This window comes from Terrapene carolina, unplaced genomic scaffold (assembly GCF_002925995.2).
Source record: "Terrapene carolina triunguis isolate 2854851 unplaced genomic scaffold, T_m_triunguis-2.0 Scaffold231, whole genome shotgun sequence".
NCBI lineage: Eukaryota > Metazoa > Chordata > Testudines > Emydidae > Terrapene > Terrapene triunguis.
Window position 1 is genome coordinate 10,249,115 of NW_020664582.1, and position 22,918 is coordinate 10,272,032.

The following is a 22,918-nucleotide window of genomic DNA, read 5'->3' on the forward strand; positions in this document are numbered from 1 at the left end:
TCGCATCAAAGGCAAAACATTTCATTTCGCAAATGTCAACACGAACTGTTTTGACTTTTTCGGAATTTTCATTTCTTTTTCGACCCAACAATTTGACGAATGGAACACAAAGTGACAAAACGTTTCGGTTGACCTGAATCTGCATTTTTCAATGAAAAAAGAATTTTGTCTGAAATATTCCACCCAGCTCTATTCCTGAATGGGGCCAGATGGACAGCTCCGGAGAATGAATACTACTAAAAGTCAAGGGAAGTAAAAGCAAGTGAAGATCAAAGAAGAATGTAGGGTTCCCTGTATGCAAGGAGGCCAATGGCTACACTTGCTTTCTGGGAAATACTACTGCTCAAGAACTTCTTTATTCAGGAGAAAGCAGCACAGGCCCTGGGGGTATGGGGGTGAGTATTGAGCAACTGCCAAGGAAGGATCCCTCTGGCAGTAGGATGGTGGTGGGCATGTTAATCCAGATTCTCTTGAGCTCTCATGATTAGGACAAGACATGGGGAATTGAGAAATAATAGAGGAGCTAAATGGATGCAATGCCAGAGATAAACCGTTGTCTCTCCCTGACCTTTGCCCAATAGCACAGAATAAGAGAAAGGAATTAAGCAGGATTAGAAGGGAATTTTTTAGGAAAAAAATGTTGAGGCAGCCGGCTAGCTCGCTAAGCCAAAGATCTCATTGGGAGGGATGAGATTTATATTTTTAGAGGTAAAATGGGCACACGCAAACTCCTGCGCCCACCGCTGGATAGATCTATAGCCTGCTGCGGTCAAGAGAAAGATGCCCACTGACTTCAGTGTGCTTTGGATCAGGCACCAAAAGAGTGAAGCCTGAAAGAGAATCCTTGAGCCTGTATAGTGAGATGCAACTGAGCTTTCATACGATGGGTCTTAATTATTCCAGACTACAGTCAAACCGCAGTGGGTATGTCTACACTGCAAACAAACAAACCAACAAAAACTGGAGCAGCAAGTTTCAAAGCCCAGTTCTACAGACTCAGGCCCTCACTACAGTGCTAAAAATAAGCATGTAGACATTTTGGCTTGGGCTGGCGTCTGGGCTCTGAGACTCTCTCTGTTCATTTAATTGAATAATACCTTCCCACCCCATGTTATATTCTAAAGGATTCCTCCGTTAGTGGCATTACTGATTTCCTAGTGGTGGTGGTTCCAAGATCTGCTGTTTAATATCCTTCTAAACAGTTCCAAGGGCAGTTCATCTTGAGTGTTCTTAATATTCTATTTTTGGCAATGGGGCCAAGGTTCAAAATCCAAACCCAGATTCTAATTTGGCAAGTATGCAAGACGGTTTATAATGATCTGACCCAAAACTGCAGACACAAGCATGTTCCTGTGCTATTTAGGGTAGGAACCATCTTTTTGCTCTGCATTTGTATAGCACCTAGTATAATGGGATCCTGGCTCGTAACTGGAGCTCCTAGACATTAACCGCTCCACAAAAAACGATGGGAACCATCAACTTAGGGATGTTTGAAATCCTCATTCTAATTCTGCAGTTTGACCCGCAATTTAGGTAAAATGAACAAGCAGCTTTACTATTCCCTCCTCACCTTTTCCTGGTACTCGTTACCACAAAGACACTAGGACTCTTCCTTTCCTTTCGGCCTACAACACTTCTTCAAGATGACATGTCAAACTTAAGTCCTGACTACCTGTGGCCATTAAAGATGACAAGGCGTCGTTGGAACAGGTGAGGATGTTAAAATCAACACCCTGGCAAATTGCAGCTGAAGTAATTACATTTCACGACCCTAAATTCAGCAGATTTTAGGGGAGCAGGGTCTGTTATGATCATTCAGAAAATTCCTCCTGCAATCTCAATTGGATGCAGCATTCTCCACTTCCTGTTTTTCCACATCCGCAGTGCTGCTGTGTGCTGTTGAACAGCGGTCATAATTTATTTCCAGAAGCAGTTGCATTTCTGTGATGGTTGATTTCTGTTTGTATGTAGCTCCAGGACCATCTAGGAGGCTGAAAGGCATTATAAATACAACGGTATGTTTGCTTCCATTATATCGTTCAGCCATTAGGGTGGGATTTTCAGAAGTGCTCAGCAGTGGCTTAACTTTGCTCCCATTGACTTACATGAAAGCAAAGTTAGGCCACGGCTGAGTGACTTTTGAAAATCCAACCCTAGGTGTCCCTTTGTGCTTCATAGAAATCCTGATGGCATGTGGTCCCTGGTAAACAACGGAGACTAAGCTGGAACTCAATCAATGTGGATTCCTGTGTGTTTGTGTCTGTAGCTGCAGTTTTTTCTTTCATAAATGCCTCCTGTTTAAGATCGCCTGTGGTTCTATTTATTGTAACAATACAGATGTTCTACATTAGCTTCACCTGTATATCATAACACTGATTGTTGTTTTCTCTTCACAATCAGTTTAGCCCGAATGCTTTAACGGCATTTTTACACATTTTAAGTTAGCAAGACTGACCTTCGTAACTTTGCAATCTGAATGCTACCAGATGAAAGAGCTCTTGGAATTGGCACCTCTCCCTGTCACTGCAGGGCTGACGTCAAAATAAAGCAAATGAAAACTGCATGAGACTGCTTTACATCCATGAATGCTGACTGGGACTGTAGTGATCTCTTGTGACTTGACACTAGTAGATGTGGTAGAAGGGCTGCCGTTTGTGAATACATTCTGTGAATACGGTGCATTAATGCACTTACCTTAATTACAATATTAACGACGAGAAGGAGGTCAATTGGAACAAAGCAAAAATACTTACAGCATTCTGAACCCATTATTATTATTGTTTGACAAAACACCATTCTTGGTATTTTATTTACCCCCTTTATCTTATTACTGTATTTCTTCCTTACCATTAACGGGATCTGCTCCTATCTGGAATTTTTCAGCCCCAGCAGGCTACTGCCGTACCACCCTCTTAATCATCTACGTCCTCAAATCATGCTGGAAAAGTTAATACACTATGAAGGGGGTTACAGTGGATAAATCATTACCTATAAATGAACTTGGGGGTTGCACATGTAGTAGCCTGTGGAGTCCAACCTCAGTTCATGCACCAGGGGCTCCTTCCATGCCTCCATTTCCCCCCACAACTTTCCTGTGGGCCCACCCTCCCTTTCCCCTCTATTTCAGGGACTTCCTGAAACCCCTTCCCACTCATCCCTCACGCCAGGGGCTCTGTGAGCCCCTCACCACCACCATCACCACCCCACCACATGCCTGGGGCTCTTTTTGCACCCCTTCTCCCAGCCTACCCAGGGTCTCTGCATGCCCCTTTCCCCACCAGGGCAGGGGCTCTGTGTGCCTCCGCATTCCCCCCTCGGCCGCATCAGGGGCTGTGAAACATTCCCTGAAGTTTTGCAGCGGATCAGATGCAGCATTCAGAAGTTAATGCATTCTGTCATAACAGCCAGACAGACACATGCCATCAGTTTGAATGTCGGACGTTTTGCTCGGTCAACGCTGTGCAGCTGTCACCAGAAAAAAAAAAAAAAAAAAAAGCTAACTAGGATTAATGATAGGCCTAAACACCTTCACACTTTGGAGACATTCCTGGCTAGCTGCTCACATGGCGTAAATCAGTGCAGATCCATTGAAGTGTGACGGAAGGTCCGGTAGGCTGCATTAACTTATTCAGGAGCTTGGGCTGGGGCTGGCCCAAGCATAGAATCTAAGAGCCACAGCAGGCTAGCTCGGTGACTCTCTCCCCTCTGCTGTGTTGAATTCTGGGTTTAGCACAGCAGAGAATCTGTGCCAGCACAGGTAAAATGCCCAGACAAATTGAAGGGAGCTCAAAGGAGACCAGCAACAGCGACTAAAGGTTTGGCAAGTAAGTCCTAGGAGGAACGTTTGAATGAAATGAGCACGTTTGGTTGTTTAGATAAAGAGGAACTTAGGGGACACATTGTAACTGTCTACAAATAGATAAAATGAGGGTATTGAGAGGACATGGATCAATAGTTCTCATTAGTTAATGAGAACAGAACAAACCACAATGGATTTAAGCTACAGCAGGGGAAATATAGATTGGATATTAGAGAAAACTTCTGGGCCAAATTCAGGCCCATAAATCTGTCCCTGGAGCTGTTATAACATCTCCGGCAATGGAGCAAGCAACCAAGGGAGTTGTGGAATTGCTGTCATTCAAGGCGAAGACTAGACACCGATCTATTAGGGGTGGCTTAGAAATAATGAAGTCCAGACTGGCAACACACAGGGGAAAGGGCTACATGATCCCCTTGAGATTCCAACTAACCCAAAATGATCTGATGATTTTTAATTAAGTGTTGATTTGGGGATGAAGTTTTAATTATTCTGGTACTCACAGAATACTAGAGTGCAGGCAGGTTGAATAATTTACAAAAGAAGAAAAGGAGACCGATATCCTTTCTGATTGTCAGATTAAACATATTGGGCCAGTTCCTCAACTGGTATAAAACCGCAAAGTGCCATAGACGTCAGTGAAGAGCTGACAATTTACACCAGCTGGGGCTCTGGCCCTTGATATCGTCAAGCTTTTAGGTCTTGGAAGAAGAAGCAGTGCAAATATTCACAAGGAGGTCCAGAGGAGCTAATCTTAAATATTTTATCTCCATCATGAAATATCTCATGCAGTCACCCTCCTGATCAGCAGCTTAACTGTTGATAAAACTACTGTATCGCTGTAAAGCTACCATTTAAGATTGGGGTGTCCAACCCATGGCCCACCAGAGTATTTCATAAGGCCCACGTATGGCCCGTGGGCCACATACAGCCCACCAGAATATTTCCTAAGGCCCGCGGCCTGCTTCAACACAATATACTAACAGTGGGTTCATTACCATCTTGTCGTCATGTTTACATCATTTTAGTTTACACATGTAAACAGCTTGTTTCTATGTACAGTATTGTCTATCTAAATACATACGGAACAAGCTGAACTTAAAATATAAATCGATACAGGTGACTAAATCTTATTAAAATAGATGTAGAATCTGTTTGGCCCACCCGAGGTTGTGCTTAGGTTTACGTGGCCCTCCTGTATAATAAGGTTGGGCACCACTGGTTTAAGATAAAGTATTTGAACTTTGCTCAAATGTGCTGGTCTGATCTACTACACTATTCCTCCAATTTTATGTCCATTATTATTATTTATAGCGTGATAGCACCTAGAGGCCACAATCAGAGACAAAAAAACCAGACCTTTCTCTGAGGAGCTCACACGCTAATTGTAAGACAAGAGACAACAGACAGATGCAACAAAGAGCCAGAGGGGAGACAATGAGACAAGTCTGGACAGTGTGAAAAGCACTGGGTACAGCACACAAGCTGCGTAACCACTGTCAGCTCCATTGGTTAACCCCGCTGATTTCAGCAGAGTTAAACCCGTGTCGGCAGAGTGGTAAATCGCATACATTATTGGCCTATTTCCTTTCCGAATGAACTGAGGGTATAGCAGTCCAAAGAACTGGGCCGAATCTTCAAAGGGTGTAAATGGGTGTGATCTTCATTTACCTCAATGGCGCTTTATCACCATTCACCAGCTGAGGAACCAAACCACACTTCACACAGACAGCTTCAGGCAGGCAGTATCTATCTCTGAATAGCCTGCTGCGAGGCTTTGCTGCTTGTGCGTATTTTCTGTGGGTAACAAGCAAATGGAAAGTGCCTGATGTATTTAACATTGAAACGGCTGATTCTTCTAGGGTTCCTCCCTAAAGGTCCAACAGAGAAAGAAGGCGGCTGATATGAGATAGAAAAATGGATCTTTCTGCCTCCAGACCTATGGAGATGCAGTGTGCAGAGTCAAGTGAAGTGTAGGAAAGTAAAGTGCAAGATGCCTTCTGCATTGTGTGGCTGCTGGAAAGAGGGGGGATAATGGGCACATACAAAGTACTCTAGGGGTTGTTTCTTACATGTGCAAAAGAGCAACAGAATGAACGGAATCTGCTCATCACTACATTTTTTTTATGTCAAAACCTGGAACACTCTGGGCCTGATTCTCGTTGACATTAAAGCCCTTTACACCACGCTGGCAGTGCAGAGTGGGCATAATATACATTTACACTGTCAGTGCAAAGTAAAATGCCTTGAGCATCAATGAAAATTGTCTCCTTTCTTTCCAGACATAACATTTATAATCAAGGGATGAAATTGTACTGACCTACTTTTTAGAGCTGGTTAAAAAAAAATTCATCGTCTTTTTTTTTTAAAAAAAACCTGTTTTCATCTAATTTTTTCAGGTATTCTTTTAAAAACTGACTTTTTTCAGTCTTGTGTTTTGTTATTTTATGAGAACACAAGAAATTGTCAAAAACCACAAAGAAGTTTGGTCAAAATTGTGTGTTGGGAAGAGGGGCATTCCTATTCCAACCAGCTCTATTATTTATCCAGCTCTTCCATTCTCATTTATCAAGTGCGAGCTCACCTCTGTCTGCAGATGAAGAGAGCTACATAAGAGGTAGGTATTGTTCTTTGCTCTTTGACTTGATGGGATGCTCTGCGTAAAAGCACAGCCTGGTCCGGAGTAAACCGCAAGTCCTTTGCTGCATTTCCTTTGACGCCTGTGCTCCAGCTTGATTGCTCTAATCTGTATTTAGATCCCAGCTCTCGAGCAGGCTCCTGAGGTTAAACAATGGACCCAAAGGCACAAAGTGTGGCCAATCCTGCTGCTCATAAGGATTAAAGTTGGAGAGACATGCACAAATAATTGTATCTGCTCTGGTTTATCTGGGTTTTGTAACAGGTTGCCATAGCATCATATTCATCTCACCAACGGGTTTTTCTTTTGCACAATAAATTTCATGTTTAGGGCCAGACTTGCCCCCTGATTTCAATAAGTGCAAAATCTGTCCATTAATGAGCCATTTCTATTAGTTGTTAATGATCAGTGATGCATTTATATATGTCACCTTGAATTAGAGTGTCAGCCTCACCCAAAACAATTCAGCTGTCTGCCACATATAAGGTTAAATGCCAGCAGCCCGATGCCCAATCGGATTACTATAAAGGGGTGCAGGTCATGGAGTTGGTGTTTCTCAAGGAGGTAAGGGGCTGCGATAAATCACCTACGCCCTCATCATGGGTTTAGTGAAACTTCAGTGGTGCATGATTTATGATAGTCCTGAGCACTGGGTTATACCTGTTAATCCTAACGACATAAGTTTTTTATTTATTTGGAACTCTTATTTAAAACGTATCAGGAAACTGTAATGTGAAACGTTACCCAAACATGTTTTGTTCTGCATGTGGATCTAGAAATTTTCTGCCCACCGCCTACATATGAATTTGCTCAAGGAATTAGCCTACTACAGTATTCCACAATCATGGCCAGTTGCCAAACCATCACATCCCATCCCCATCCCTATGCCCCACGTCCAGAGTCCAAGCTAATTCAAGCATCCCGTTCACTTGAAACTGTTGAGGTCTGAAGCAAGCTCCGACCATTGAGGAGTCTTCCTGGAAGCCAAAGCACATCATTTCGGTAATGTTATTTGTTCATTATTAGGCAGATTAGCAAAAAGCCATCAAAATCTACATTACTTAGTAAATCTAATTAAAGAAATACCTTAATGCACTTACACCAAACCAACTTTATCCTTCGTGACCCACCCCAAGTCATATTGTTCTTGAGTCTGAGTTCATTATATGATAGTCTCCATTGGGAAACCCTGCAGCCAAATATATTTTTATCATTCCCTTCTTCTCTTGCTCCTCCCCTTGGTCCCAGTTTTACTCAGTCCTCTTATGATTGCCCCATGCATCATTAGTACAGTGTGATTCCGAGGACCTTCAGCACTGAAAGTATGGCTCTACCACTGAGCTAAAGGAATACCTCCACTGGCTAGTAGCTGTAGTAGGCTTTTATCCCATCATTAGCTAGTGTATTTCAATTGCAGGAGGAAGGATCTTGCATCTCAGCCCCAGTAAGGAATTGTACACAGAGACGCAGCAAACAGAGGAGTGAAGACAACAGAAGAAAAAAAAAAACAAGAGAGGAGATTGGAGGAGAATACAAGATGGAACAAAGGGGAGAGAAGGAAAAAGAGAAGGCTCAGGATCTAAGAAAAATGTAATTTAAACCACTTCCATCCCAAAGTCTGCTCCTGTATATTGAGAGTCCATCAGAGACTGCTTAATAGAATTATGTTTTACCCTGCATTATATATTAATGGCTTATCCATTGTTCTCTTTATATACTGTAATGACAACGTGTGGGTGATAAAATGATTATGTAGGATATATATTAAGGAGAGCAGATGATGGGTGGGCTGCTTTTATTTCTAAACCATGATTATTTAGGAAGCACTTGGAGAGACCGGCTATTTGCATATAGCTTGAAAACTTTTTAGTGCTGACTGTATGACTCTGCCTTTCAAGACTATGCCTATTCTCTGGAGTGATTGTTGAACCAGACGCCATTCCACACAACGAGGCAATCCATAAAGAAGAAAAGCCACTGACACTGGTAGGCTGGAAGATTCTGGAGCTTGTAGCTGGGAGCACACTTAGGCTGAATAAAGTTGTAACGTTCTTGCTGAGTGTGTCCTATCTCCATCTAGTTTCTAGTCCATACAGAGGATAATAGTCTATTACTGCTACAAACTAGCAAAATTCCTCCTTTAGCTCAAATTACATAGGCTTGTGCTTTTTGTAGTTTCGATTCCTGCTAATGACCTACGATGGACATTGCTACAAGTGCTGCTTGGAAAATGGTAATTATGTTTTGCCAAAAAAAATTCAAAATAAATGAACATTTTCGGCGGGAGTTAAACATTCTCACTGATTTCATTCATTTTTTTTTAAAAGGAAGGACCAAATGCTGAATATTTTTCAGTTTTCAAGCCCCCTAAAATGTTCATTTTTCAATATATGAAAAACAATTTTTAAAATGTTTCAGCTTTTGGTTGCTTTTAGTTTTTGAAAACTGAACGTTTTTAAGGCTTCAACAATTTTTCATAGACAAACTTGGAAATTTTTGAAAGAAACAAGAACTTCCCACTAAAGTTTTCATTTCCAAAAAAAAATGTAACTTCGTTTAGTTGCTACGTTATCACGTAGGCTATCTGGAGAATGCATTCTTGTTCAGTTAGCCTCTGATATAATGTAAATGAGGATGAGTTCATGAAGCATAAAGGACCAATAACTCAATTAAGACAGTGTGAGAGTCTTTTCACTGTCTTCAGTAACACTGGATCAGGCCCTAAAATAGGATAATGACTATTTGAATTTGAATTTGTGAGGTACTTTTTTAAAAAAAGGCAAGCTTAAAATATTGAAAGCCTGATAAAATTATCTTGCTTTACACAGAGTGCTGTCCCACTGCTTTTGTGTTCCACCAGAGATTTTCAACCTTTTTTTATTTGAGGACTCCTCAAAAATTTCAAATGGAGGTGGGGACCCCTTTGGAAATCTTAGGCCTGGTCTACACTAACCCCCCAATTCGAACTAAGGTACGCAACTTCAGCTACGTGAATAACGTAGCTGAAGTCGACGTACCTTAGTTCGAACTTACCACGGTCCAGACGCGGCAGGCAGGCTCCCCCGTCGACTCCGCGTACTCCTCGCGCCGAGCAGGATTACCGGAGTCGACGGCGAGCACTTCTGGGTTCGATTTATCGCGTCCAGACAAGACGCAATAAATCGAACCCAGAAGTTCGATTGCCTGCCGCCGAACCAGTGCGTAAGTATAGACAAGCCCTTAGACATAGTCTGCCGACCCCCAAGAGTCTGTGGAGCACAGGTTGAAAACCAGTGTGTGACACAATAACATAACCACTGTGACAAAGTTCCTCCTCTATCTTGGTGGGTCCTGCGCTTATTGGAGGATTTTCTTGCCTCAGAGATTCGCCATGTGGGTTGGGGAACAGCCCAGAGACCTTCCCCTCTGGAAGAACCCACAGTCCAGGTCAATTGGGAGGTTTGGGGGGAACCCAGGCCCGCCCTCTACTCCGGGTTCCAGCCCAGGGCCCTGTGGACTGCAGCTGTCTATAGTGCCTCCTGTAACAGCTGCATGACAGCTACAACTCCCTGGGCTACTTCCCCATGGCCTCCTCCAAACACCTTCCTTATTCTCACCACAGGACCTTCCTCCTGGTGTCTGATAACGCTTGTGCTCCTCAGTCCTCCGGCAGCACACCCTCTCAGCTCCTTGCGCCTCTTACTCCCAGCTCCTCACACCACAAACTGAAGTGAGCTCAGGTGCCCTAATTAGCCTGCCTTAATTGATTCTAGCAGCTTCTTCTTAATTGGCTCCAGGTGTCCTAATTAGCCTGCCTGCCTTAACTGATTCTAGCAGGTTCCTGATTACTCTAGTGCAGCCCCTGCTCTGGTCACTCAGGGAACAGAAAACTACTCATCCAGTGACCAGTATATTTGCCCTCTACCAGACTCCTGGACCCCACTGGTCTGGGTCTGTCTCACCACCTACCAGCAGCTAAACTGATTGCTTTATTCCACTCTGAGGAGTGGGAATCAAGTACTTGTACGAAGCCAGGAATGGTTTTAGAGCAAGTTTTCAATTATATAGAGGCCTAAAGTAAATGCAACAGCTTCATTGTAAGAAGCCCTGATTTAAAGAATAGATGATGGACCTAAATTCATCCCTGGTACAACTCCACTGTTTTCAATGGAGTTACACTGGGGATAGGTTTGGCTCTGTGTCTCTTTGAAAAATCCACCTCACAGATCTTTATGGGAAGAAATGTTACTCTTTCCATTCCATTACAAAATGAATCTATAAAGTATCATTGCAAGGATCTCATTGATAGTTCTCTCTCTCTAATATAAATGTGCCCCAACATAACACTTTTCTCATCTCTTGCACCTTTTATCTAAGCATCTGGAATCACTTTTGGTAGCAAAGAGGCCCGGGGATCTTAAGGGAGATCACACAGCAAGTCAGTGGCAAAAGTTCAGTTGGAGCCCAGGAGTCCTGGATCCCAACCCCTACTTCCATTCTTCAGAGCAGAGCATACTCCATTCTTTGCAAGGGGTGTTTTGCCTAAGGATGGCCCAAAAAGAGATGACTTTCAAAGGGATTTAGGCTCCTAAGTCACCTAGGCACTTTTGAAAATGTTACCCAATGGGACTTGAGTCACTGAGGTATTTACAGTTATGCTTGTTGTCACAGCTCGACTCCCCCAGAGCTTCTGGCCATTCAGAGGGATTTAGCTATGACCCACAGAGGGCTATAGGTTTGGCCATGCATAGACTGCCTATTCAGTAATACAGAATGCCACCCAATGCTCTGTACCATACCTACTGTGGGGCTCTGTCTAGCCCTAAATGACATGCCCAGGATCACACAAGGAGTCTGCGGCAGAGCCAGAACCTGAACCCAGATCACCTGAGCCCAAGGCCAGTGCCTTAACCACAGAATCATTTTTCCTTCCTAGATTAACTATTTTCCTCTTGTTTTCTAAATCCAAAACTTGGATGAAAAAAAACTTGTTACAAGTGCTCGCTGCTTTATTATGTTGTATGTCTGCGCTAACAGGCAGGTTTTAAATTGGGTTAGTATAAACACACATGTGGGAGGGGAGATATCAATGTACTATCCTTAACAAAGATTTCACAGTAAATGTTTAAATGCGCTCTGCATTCTCCTGGGCAAGTTAACCACACTTAGCATCACTGACTACACTTTATTCATGCAGTGAATTCTTTGAGCCAAATGTATACCTCGTGGAAGCAGGTGCAATTCTATTGGAGTGCTCCCCTTACACCAGGGTTGAATTTGCCCCTCTGTTTTAGCCTAGAGAAGGAAAATAAGGATGCCCTTTAGTTTTGGAGCCATCATTTTTTGCTCTTAATGGAGCTCCCTTTTGAATGTATTTAATATCTAGCATCTATTGCTTTAAATTTTCACTGCAGGCTGCACTTTTCTATTAGTTTTCTGTCAACAACTGCTGCTTGCATCTCAGGTTAAAGATTCCAACAAAACACAGACAGAGTCCTGTTCCTGGGAGCGTTCTCCCGCAAGAAGAGTAATTTCCATCCCAGTTAATGACAATGCAGTGCTCTGTACACTTTCTGCTTGTTCTTCTCTTAAGGGAGAGAGAGAGACCCTCTACTTTCAAGCCAGGGAAAGGTTGAATTGAATAAAATACTTGAGCCTGATTGTCAGCTGCTGTCAACCCATAGATTTCAATGGAGCTGCATCAATTGACACCAGCTGAGGATCTGGAACACGTACTTTAAACATAGGCTTGAACCACAAACTTGGATCTGAAAAAAACCAAACCTTAAATGTTTAGAATCCAAACCCTGAACCAGATGCTCATTTTGCAGCAGATGCCATCTCTGTAATACTCTGAACCAAAAAGCCTGGATTGGAACCTTCTCCAGTTGCGGATCTGTTCAAAATCCAAATCCCAGATGCAGCCCCACTGACTGATGGAATGTCTCAGATTTACACCAGGACTCAAATCCACCTCTTCCTTATTATCTTAAAATATTTAGAAACTGAGCCACAAAAAGAACAACATGTGATGTAACAACACGTGATGAAGAGAAGAGTGGGGGGGGGGATCTACCTGAATGGAGGTTCCAAAGGGGATGGAGCTTGGCTGTTCTCAGTGGTGGCAGATGACAGAACAAGGAGTAATGGTCTCAAGTTGCAGTGGGGGAGGTTTAGGTTGGATATTAGGAAAAACTTTTTCACTAGGAGGGTGGTGAAGCACTGGAATGGGTTACCTAGGGAGGTGGTGGAATCTCCTTCCTTAGAGGTTTTTAAGGTCAGGCTTGACAAAGCCCTGGCTGGGATGATTTAGTTGGGATTGGTCCTGCTTTGAGCAGGGGGTTGGACTAGATGACCTCCTGAGATCCCTTCCAACCCTGGTATTCTATGATTAATCTGGATGAGGACCTGAGTACTCACTCGACATGAAGAGATGCATACAGAGCACACACTGTGTCTGGAAGAGGAGGTGGAACTGGGTAGCCTTTGTCATATAGTGAACCTCAAGAGAAGCTAAGGGTACCCTTGAATGCTTTAATTCCTGATACAGGCCAAGCTTTGAATAAGCATCTGACTGAAACCGATGATGCGTTGGGGATTCTCCCTGCACCACACAGATTCTTTTTGGATAGTGTGAACCAAAAAGTGTCTCTTATGATACGGTCAGCCCAGTTCTGCCACCATTATTCACACTGAGTAGAATCTTGCTCCAGGAATAGCCCCTGTTGAAACCAGTGGAACTACTCGCAGCATCAAGTGCTACCTTGGAATTGGTTTGGGGAAGAAAGCGTCATGTTGGCAGGGATGGAAGAGTGACACTAGGTGAAATCCTAGCCCCACGACTTCAACAGGGCTAGGAGTTCAGCCACTATCACTAGATCCACTGCTCTTTTCTTCCAATACCTGTCAGGGACGGTCTAGAGAATACTCAGTCCTGCCATGAGGGCAGGGGACTGGACTAGATGAGCTCTCGAGGTCCCTTCCAGTCCTAGGATTCTATACAAGTTGTGCTCAAGAGCCAGAGTTGCTAGCACAGGGGTGGGGCAAACGTTTTGGCCCAAGGGCCACATCTGGGTATGGAAATTGTGTGGCTGGCCATGAATGCTCACGAGATTGGGGTTGGGGTGCAGGAGGGGGTGAGGGCTCCAGCTGGGGCAGTAGGTTGGGGTGTGGGGGAGAGGTGTGGGCTCTGAGGTGGGGCTGGGAATGAGAGATTTGGGTGTAAGGGGATGCTCCAGGCTAGGACTAAAGGGTTCAGAGGGCGGGAGGGGGATCAGGGCTGGGGCAGGGGGTCGGGGAACGAGGTGGGTGGGTGAGGGCTTTGGCTGGGGGGTGCGGGCCCTGAGGTGGGGCCAGAAATGAGGAGTTCAGGATGCGGGAGGGGGCTCCGGATTGGGGGTCGGGGTGTGGGAGAGGGATCAGGGCTGGGGCAGGGGGTTGGGGCACGGGAGGGGGGTCAGGGGTGGAGGCTCCAGGTGGCACTTAACTGAAGCAGCTCCTGGAAGCAGCGTCACGTCCCCCCTTCGGCTCCTATGCCGAGGTGCGGCCAGGCGGCTCTGCACGCTGCCCCGTCCACAGGCGCTACCCCCACAGATCCCATTGGCCACAGTTCCCAGCCAATGAGAACTGCAGGGGTGGCACTTTGGGCAGGGGCAGCGGGCGCAGCCCCCTGGCTGCTCCTAAACATAAGAGCCAGAGGGGGGCATGTTGCTGCTTCTGGGAGCCTCAGCACGCGCACGAGCAGCGGCCTCCGACCCCACTCCCCGGATGGAGCATGGGAGCAGGGGTGTCGGCCACAGCCCGTAGTTTGCCCACCCCTGTGCTAGTGCAATGCAGAGGATCTAAGTGGCTGTAGAGCAGTTCCCCTCTGTTGGATGATTCCCTCCATTGTTTATGCAGTACACAGTGCAGTTCAGCTACTCCGGCTATGCAGTGGGCTCAGGATTTTGCCCTATCTTAAAGTAACTTGCACGTACTGAAGCATGAGTCAGCAAAGACACAGAATGGCATCGTTTGGTCTAGACTTGGAAGGAATTATGCATTTGCAAATTAACAGTTTAAATCTGTCTATACAAAGCTTTCTCCAAGGTATAATTCGCAAAAGGAAAAACCAAAGCACAACTAGGAACAAGGTGACATTTAACTGCAAATGAGTTTAGCTTTAATTACTTCTCTGTACGGAGGATAAACGTTGTTCAGTACAGTTCACAGAGCCCTGCATTCGAACATGCATTATTGCATATACTGTTGTTTTTATAGGTCACTGAATGGATCACACACAATCAGATATTATGCCAAAGGTAACTTGAAAGTACCTAACTTTTTCTTTCATATATATACACAAATAGGTGCTGGAACGAGGAGTGCTGCCATACCCCCTGTCTTGAAGTTGTTTCCATTATATACAGGGTTTACAGTTTGGTTCAATCAACAAAGAGTCCTGTGGCACCTTATAGACTAACAGACGTATTGGAGCATAAGCTTTCGTGGGTGAATACCCACTTCGTCAGACGCAGTTTGGTTCAATGGCTCTCAGCACCCCCATTACAAACAACTGTTCCAGCACCCCTGTATTTACACACACACACACACACACACACACACACACACACACACACACTTCTAAGTAGTAAATCCTTAATAAACTAAGGCTAGCTCGCAGTCCTAACATGTGGCTAATGGTGGGAATAGATTCTTATTATTGACAGTTCTTGTTTTATAATCTAATATTAGAACCAGTAAAAAAAAATCAAACTTTCATTATTGTTAAGATGAAGCATTCACAGAATAATGGATAGTATGGCCGGAAGGGATCATTATGATCATCTAGTCCAGTGGTTCTCAATCTTTCCAGACTACTGTACCCCTTTCAGGAGTCTGATTTGTCTTGCGTACCCCCAAGTTTCACCTTATTTAAGAACTACTTGTTTACAAAATGAGACATAAAAATACAAAAGTGGCACAGCACACTATCACTGAAAAATTGCTGACTTTCTCATTTGGACCACATAATTATAAAATAAATCAATTGGAATATAAATATTGTACTTACATTTCAGAGTATAATATATAGAGCAGCATAAACAAGTCATTGTCTGTGTGAAATTTTAGTTTGTACTGATTTCACTAGTGCATTGTATGTCGCCTGTTGTAAAACTAGGCAAATATCTAGATGAGTGGCTGTGCCCCTGGAAGATCTCTGTGTACCCCAGGGCTATGCGTACCCCTGGTTGAGAACCGCTGATCGAATCTGAACCTCTGCATAACACAGCATAGATTTTCAGCCAGTCATTCCTGCATTGAGCCAACAACATGAAATAAAGCATCTTTCAGAAAGACACCTAAGATCCTGGCCCCGCTGAAGTTAATGGATTGATGATTTAAAGACCAGTCTTGATTTAAAGACTTAGGGTAACAGAGAGTCAGTGGAGGATAAAAGAAAGGCTGGAAGACCCAAAACCAAGTGGATGGATGTAATACACAATTATTTGATTAGCTGCGGAGTTTCTGAGAAACTCCTTCAAGACAGACTGGGATGGAGAAGAGCCGACCCCACACGGATAAGAGCTAGATAGAAGAAGGAGGGGAGATGACAGAGAATCTACCACATCCAGTGCTTAATTTGTGCCAGGACTTTCCAGGGCTGAGCCCCAGGGGCACCTCTAGGCTTGGCAGTTCGTAGCCCCGGCACCTCTGGGTTTGCTGCATCAGCTATGAAAGTAAAAAAAAAAATTCCTTGAGCCCCAGCACCTAATTATTTGAGCCCTGGCACCTCTTTCATTACAAATTAAGCACTGGCCACCTCCGTTGCTAAACTATTTCAATGGTTAATTACCCTCACTAAAACTTGTGCCTCGTTTCCAGTTTCCTAGTAAAAAAGAAAATCTAGGGCACCACGCGGGATTCCGGGGCACTGAGCAGAGGCAGTAGGAGTTTTGGATGCACAAAGAGAAATAGTAATTAAATGTGCTCGTTGTTACTACACATTACTTGCCATTTACTTAGGATCAACAGTGACATCCAGGATAGCTTCCAAACGAACAGGACTGGTGTGGATTGACTGATGGATTGATTGTTTCAGGAAGGAACAAAGTCAGTATGAACCTGGCTTCTGGAAAGAAAGCTCAGGGAAGTCAATTTGCAGCGCTATACTTTGGTGGGTTGCTAATAAGTACGCGACACAGGCCACCAGGGAGTCAGCATCCGCTACCAAACCTGACGTACTTGCATACGGCTCATGTGGAGTGAAATTCAATGGCAAACTCAGAACAAAGACTGAACGTTTAATAAAATACCTTCGCTTTAACACCACAACTAAATGGCACTTTTCCCCACAGCTTATATCATTTGTATGGCACTGGAAACTTACATAAGTTTAAACAGTGCGACTAGAGCACGTATACAGAAATACTTGCAGTCCCTCTCAGGAAAACAGTCCGTAGCAGACAAGAAAGCAGCCACGGGGGAGCTTGTTCTTCCCTTGAGACTTCCGTTAGCCTCAATAAACACTCAGTGAGGGCTAAACTAGGCGAGAGTTTGTGCTAGACATGGGACTATAAAATCAGACATGACTTTTATGGACCAGATTTTCAGAAGAGCTGAGAGCCAAATTTTCAGGTGCCCAACACCCACAGTTGAAGCCAGATTTCTCAGAGTGCTCAGTTCCTTTTTCCTTGGACATTTTGGGCCTGATCCTGCAGTCATTATGTAGGCAAAATTCTCATTGATTTCAGTGGCGGGGTTTCAGCATCAACAGTTTGAGAACAGGCCATTTGACATCACTTAACACCTGCTCACGCATATGCTCTCTTGTTTACCAGTTTCCCAGCGGGTTGTAGCTTCACTTCTTGTAACCACCCTACCAGAAAAAAAAAAACCCAAAACAACGTAGGAGGGATAGCTCAGTGGTTTGAGCATTGGCCTGCTAAACCCAGGGTTGTGAGTTCAATCTTTGAGAGGGCCATTTAAGGATCTGGGGCAAAATCAGTCTGGGCATTGGTCCTGCTTTAAGCGGGGGGGGGTTGGACTAGACGACCTCGTCAGGTCCCTTCCAACCCTGATATTCTATGATCTTGTAGTGATCAAACACAACATGCTGAAGGCTTGATCCTGCAAACACTTAGGTAGGTGAATGACTTGATTCACTTGTGCCTGATCCAGTGCCCATTAAATTCAATGGGAGCCTTTACTGATTTCAGCGGGAGCTGGATCGGGCCCTTAGGTAGCCCCATTGTGCTGAATTCACTTACATTGAACGGTGCAGGCTCTGAGCCCATCTAAGGATTAAGATTGTTTCCTTCATTTAAAAAAAAAAAAAAAAACAAGGGTTGGATTTTGAAGAGAGCTCAGCACAGCAGCTCCCATTTAAACACTTATTATTGATTTGTGTTACAGTCGCCCCTAAAGGCCAGGGCACCACGTGGCCATAGCACAAAGCGGGAGGTGTAATTTCCAGCTCAGGCAGATGCCCGGGCACTAGGTTTGACTGAGCTAGCAGGGCAGCCGCTGTGGCAAAGGCCGCGGGACGGACTAGCTGCCCCCAGTACATTCCTGCCCTGGACCCTACGTGTGTATTCAGGTGGCCAGCCTCTATTTGTAGCTCAACCAGAGCTACCATGCGTACGTCTACGAGAGCTGGAAATTAAACCGCCAGCTCAAGAAGAGACATCCTTGAAGACGGGGTTCTCAACCTTTTTCTTTCTGAGCCCCCTCCCCCAGGCTATAAAAATTCCATGGCCCACCTGTGCCACAACAACTGATTTTCTGCATATCCAGTAGATTCAGAGCCAGGGTTGGTGTTAGGGGGTAGCAAGCAGGCCAACTGCCCAGAGCCCTGCACCAAAGGGGACCCCGCGAAGCTAAGTTGCTCGGACTTCAGCTTTCAGCCCTGAATGGCTGGGCTCGGGCGTCAGCTTTTTGCACTTTGCCCCAGCGAGTCTAAAGCCAGCCCTTCTCTGTGGTTTGTTTTGGTGTACCCTCTGAAACCTGCTCATGGCCCGCCAGGAGTCCTCGGACCTCTGGTTGAGACAATCCCCGCCCAAAAGAGCTCACAGTCCAAGCATAAGACTAGACGCAACAGGTGGGGAGAGTGCAAGGTGACAGTGGGACAATAGTGGTCGGCACGGCTGGCTAGCCAGAGTCAAGTATTTTGTAGGTATCATGGCAGAGGGATTTGAAAGGGGACACTGAGGCGGCTTTGGAGATGTTTCTGAGGAGCTCCTCTCATGCACAAGGAGTAGTACTCCACATACTGAACACTTTTGAAAATCTGGCCCTAAATGGCCAAGAGACTAATTATTATTATTTGCTAATTGCTTGGCACTGTACAAGAGTAAAGATAGTCTTTACCCCAATGGGGTGCTACGGGAGACACTCAGCAACCTTTATGTGATTCCCCTTATGGACACATCCTTTCGAATTTAATCAGGATTAAAAGGAAAGGGTTGTATAGTAATGTAATCGAGTTGTAAACAATAACCCTCAAAACCTATAGGAGTTAATGGAGAATGAGATATTTTATAAGCTGTTTTTTAACCAGACCATAACTGGGATAGAATCCTCTATTACATTCCATAGGATGGTTTTAACAAACCCACCTGCAGAAAGGGGATCATTCTCTATTTAATTCTATGGGACTGTTCCATACGGTTATGTAGGAGCCCATTGTTATTGGTTCAGTGCCAAAAAGCATGCAAGGTGTCTCAAAGAGAAAAGAATGCTCTCAAAAGGTTACAATCTATGGTCCCAATCCTGCAAGCACTGACTACTGGGAGAACTCCTACTGACTTTCTTATTCTGCCCAATGGCACAGTCTGCAGCTGAGAGCCCCAGTTTTAGATGCGATGAGTGCAGATGATAAAACAGTAGGGAGGGGTTACAGTGAAGAATGAGAAGCATTATGGCAATAAGATGACTCCGTTCAAGTGAGAGCACAATGTGGTAATTTCCAGATCAGGTAGAGGCCCCAAGAGCACCAAGTCACATATATCTTAACTATTGTTTTTAATGTTATAACCAGCAACGCCTCCAGAAACGAAAAATAATATTTCAGCAATACATAGGGTCTGCCTTAAAATCCACAAAAGCAAAACTCTGTCCCTAAGTCAACCTGCTCTCTATTGTCTCTGAGGCATCATATTGCAGGAATGTCCAAACCCAGGGAAATGTTACTCAGAGCAGGTGCCACAAAACTTAGGGGCACTGGGGTGAGCCCAGCCTTAACTCTGGATCGCCCTGCTTTTGTGGATTTGTCAGATTATCTTTTTTTTTTAAAATGTAGTTTTGAATGATTCCATTCTGCCTTTCTATATTTTTCTATATGAAAAAGAAAAGTTTAAATATCACTATGAAGAATACTAAATTGAAGTGATAATTGTCTGCTCTCCACTTTAGCCTAAAAATTATATACATTGCATAGATTTGGGTGCCCATCTTATTATTTTAACATGAAAGTTGCCAGTACAAACTGCATAAGGAGACAGAGCTCTCTGAATAAAGACATAAAATAAATGAAATCATTGTAAACCGTTGAAGAAAAGAGAAACTCCCATTAACATGCCAAAAATTCAGCAACTATACCCATCAGATGACAGCTAACACGCCATTCAAAACACACTGTTTCCCCAAACCACAAAGTTGAACACAAAGTACAGTCCACAGCTTAGTCCATGAATCTGAAAACCATTTGTCAACTGTTTTTCAGGAAAGAGATAAAGCCGTTAATCTGAGTTAAATCAGTTCTACAAAACACTGCAATCCCGGGAAGAAAACAGTCTGTCTTGGCTTTATACAGCAAAAAAACGTTTAGGGTCAATAGGTAAACTTAGAGGGGCTGAAGGAGTCTCATCTCTCTCTCTTTCTCTAAATATACACACACACATAAATCTTTAACAGTTATGAAAGGGTTTTGAGCATATAGGTGTTATCACCATGTCTATTGTTTTGCTTTGGAATAGTTTTGTCAGCACATACAAATATACATTCCCATAAGAATATGATCTATGAAATACAAGCATGGATACAATATAGACAGACTGCGGGCTCCACAATTCCCCTCCTTCCCCAGATTTCAGCTAACGTTTCAATACCGAAGTAGTGGCAATGACTGTTCTTTTTCTTGAATCAAGAGAGAAAAGACTGAATAAACTCGTGCTTTACCTTTTTTCTTTATTTTGCTTTCTGGATTTGTGCAACAACCCTATAAGGACAACAGCTGCTCGGATCCCTGCCCTTTTAGAATGCATCCTGTCAGCCGGTTGTGACATAGTTAAGGTGACACTTCCACAGGCTCTGCTGCCAATATCCCCAACCCTTGGCAAGAGACCTGCTTAAAAAAGTGCAAACCTCCCTCCCCTCACTAGCACGCACACTTCTCTTTCTCTCCCTCTCGCTCTCTCCTCTGCCTTGTTACTCCTGCCTCAAAGTAAAGCGCTTGCCTGAATCAGGTGACTTCTCTTACTCCCGCGACCTTCAAGTCACCTGCCTCCCCTTCCTAGCTGACTACAGCCTCTGATTCTGCTGCTGCTCTTCTGCTCCGGGTTGCTAAGCTGCCAGCACACAGAAGGGTGGCATTTCCAAGTCAATTAAATCACTTAAAACTGTACCAGCCTCAGATGTGGTCATCGGCTCTTGACTATCTGTCACGCCTGCGTTCAGCCATCAACCACAATCCACCCCCCCACCCATATATCCCCAAAAGAACCGAAGTTGGGGGCTTCTCTTCGACGTTTTAAAGTTAGCATTAAACCAAAGCAGATGCAGAAGTAACATACTGAGCATTTTCATCAAGCCCTGTAATTTGCTGGATGATACCTGCAAGCAAACCGAACGGAACTGCGCGGAGCTGGGACCCACCCACAGAGGGAAGCTTTCAGGTTTTCTCCTCTGCTATTTCTTGTTAAAAATTTTCTGAACAAAAGAGGATTTTTTTGTGTGTGTGAGAGTGTACAGTGTGTGTTTTACGAAGGCAGAGGGCATTCAAAGCATCATTGATTTTATGCTGGGGAAACAAAGATTACTAAAAGGTGGGTGTAATTAATTACCATTTGTTGTCATTTTTTTTTACTTGAAAAAAACAAAACAAAACATTTTTTTTACTTTTGCAGTCTAAGCAAAACTAAGTTTCCAGGGGGTTTTGCATCTATTGACACAGTGGTTGTCAATTCACTGCACCAGCTTTAACCAATGGCTTTTAGACTAAATGGAAAGGATATCTTTTTTTTCCCCCCACAGAATGTCATTTCCTGATTGCTGCTGGGGATTAGATGAATTTTAAGAACATTAAAATGCACATGGATTTTGTTTTTAATGGTTGGGATCTAATGTTGCAACTAAAATAACGCCATGATTCACACACTGAAGGTTTTTTTAAAATGCCTTGTATAGTTAAGGGTAAAATTCAGATTTTATAACAACCTCAATATGGTCAACTTAATTACAGCATCCTTAAATCTGAAAAAGATGATTTTTTTTTTTACATTGCAAAGTGTATTTTCAAGACATTAAATCTTTTATATACTGGGACAGACCCTCAGCTGAATTAAGTTGGCATGGTGCCAGAATCTAGCTCATTGTGTTGTGTTTAAAATATGCCACATGAATAAATTTTCTACTTTGTCTAGAAGTGTACTGAACCATATCTGTTAACAGGTGCTGTAAAACGTAGCCCCGCTAGTCTGCTACATACAGTCCATGTTATATTCCTTGCTCCAGCTTTTTTATTAAGTAGACCGTAAATGATCTACCCCAGAGCATCAGCATCAACACCTTTCCCTTTCAAAGTATGTTACCATGGAGATAAAACAAGCAGGTATCTTCCCTCCTCCCTCCCTACCACTTCCATCCTCCCATATCACTTACCATTCATGCTGGTTTAATTCTCACATTAGAAATAAACACAGGACCAGCTAAATCACTTGGAACACGTTAATTGCAAGAGGAACTAAAACCCAGTCCTTTGGTTTAAGGCATGTACCGAAAGAGAGCAGGCAGGCAAAAATTCTAACCTTCTGAAAGACTAAAATATAAGCATCTGGCCAAAGACAGCAATAGTTCTGTATCTCTTTTCCTTTAGAGACAGTATCTTGGTTGTAATAAACCTATTAGATCATCTAGTCCACCCCTGCCCTGACGGTGTAAAACTATTCCCTATGGTTTAGAACTCTTCCCTATGGTATACTTTCTAAGTCTTTATCCAGTCTAGTCTTAATGCATGAAGAGTAGGAACACTTTGTTAATAATAGGGGAATCAGAGCTGAAGTGTATGCTCTCACTGGACACTAGGAGCTTGTCTTATTTCCCCAGGTTCTTATGGGCATATAGACAAGTGCAATGGCTGCCCAAAGAATTCCCAAATCCCAAAGCCACGCATAGACTGCCAGGCAGAGTTTGAGTAGTGATGTCTCTGTTTGAATGTGGATGTCAGGAATGGGCACTGGAGAGTCTCTTTTCTTTACTGAGGGGATATGGGGGAGGATGGGCAAATG

General features: G+C 43.8%; 1 protein-coding gene across 3 annotated transcripts in view; it reads right to left on the minus strand.

Moving 5' to 3' along the window:
• RAP1GAP2 (RAP1 GTPase activating protein 2) overlaps nucleotides 1-22,918 on the minus strand; it is a 251,691-nt gene that overhangs the window by 106,634 nt on the left and 122,139 nt on the right. Inside the window, exon 1 of one of the 3 annotated variants that reach the window (XM_026656559.1) lies at nucleotides 20,592-20,698. The exons of the other annotated variants lie outside the window; for them this stretch is intronic. Within the exon in view, the coding sequence (XP_026512344.1) occupies nucleotides 20,592-20,698 (107 nt within the window). Of the gene's footprint in view, nucleotides 1-20,591; nucleotides 20,699-22,918 lie in introns of those variants that run through there. 3 annotated transcript variants of the gene reach the window in all.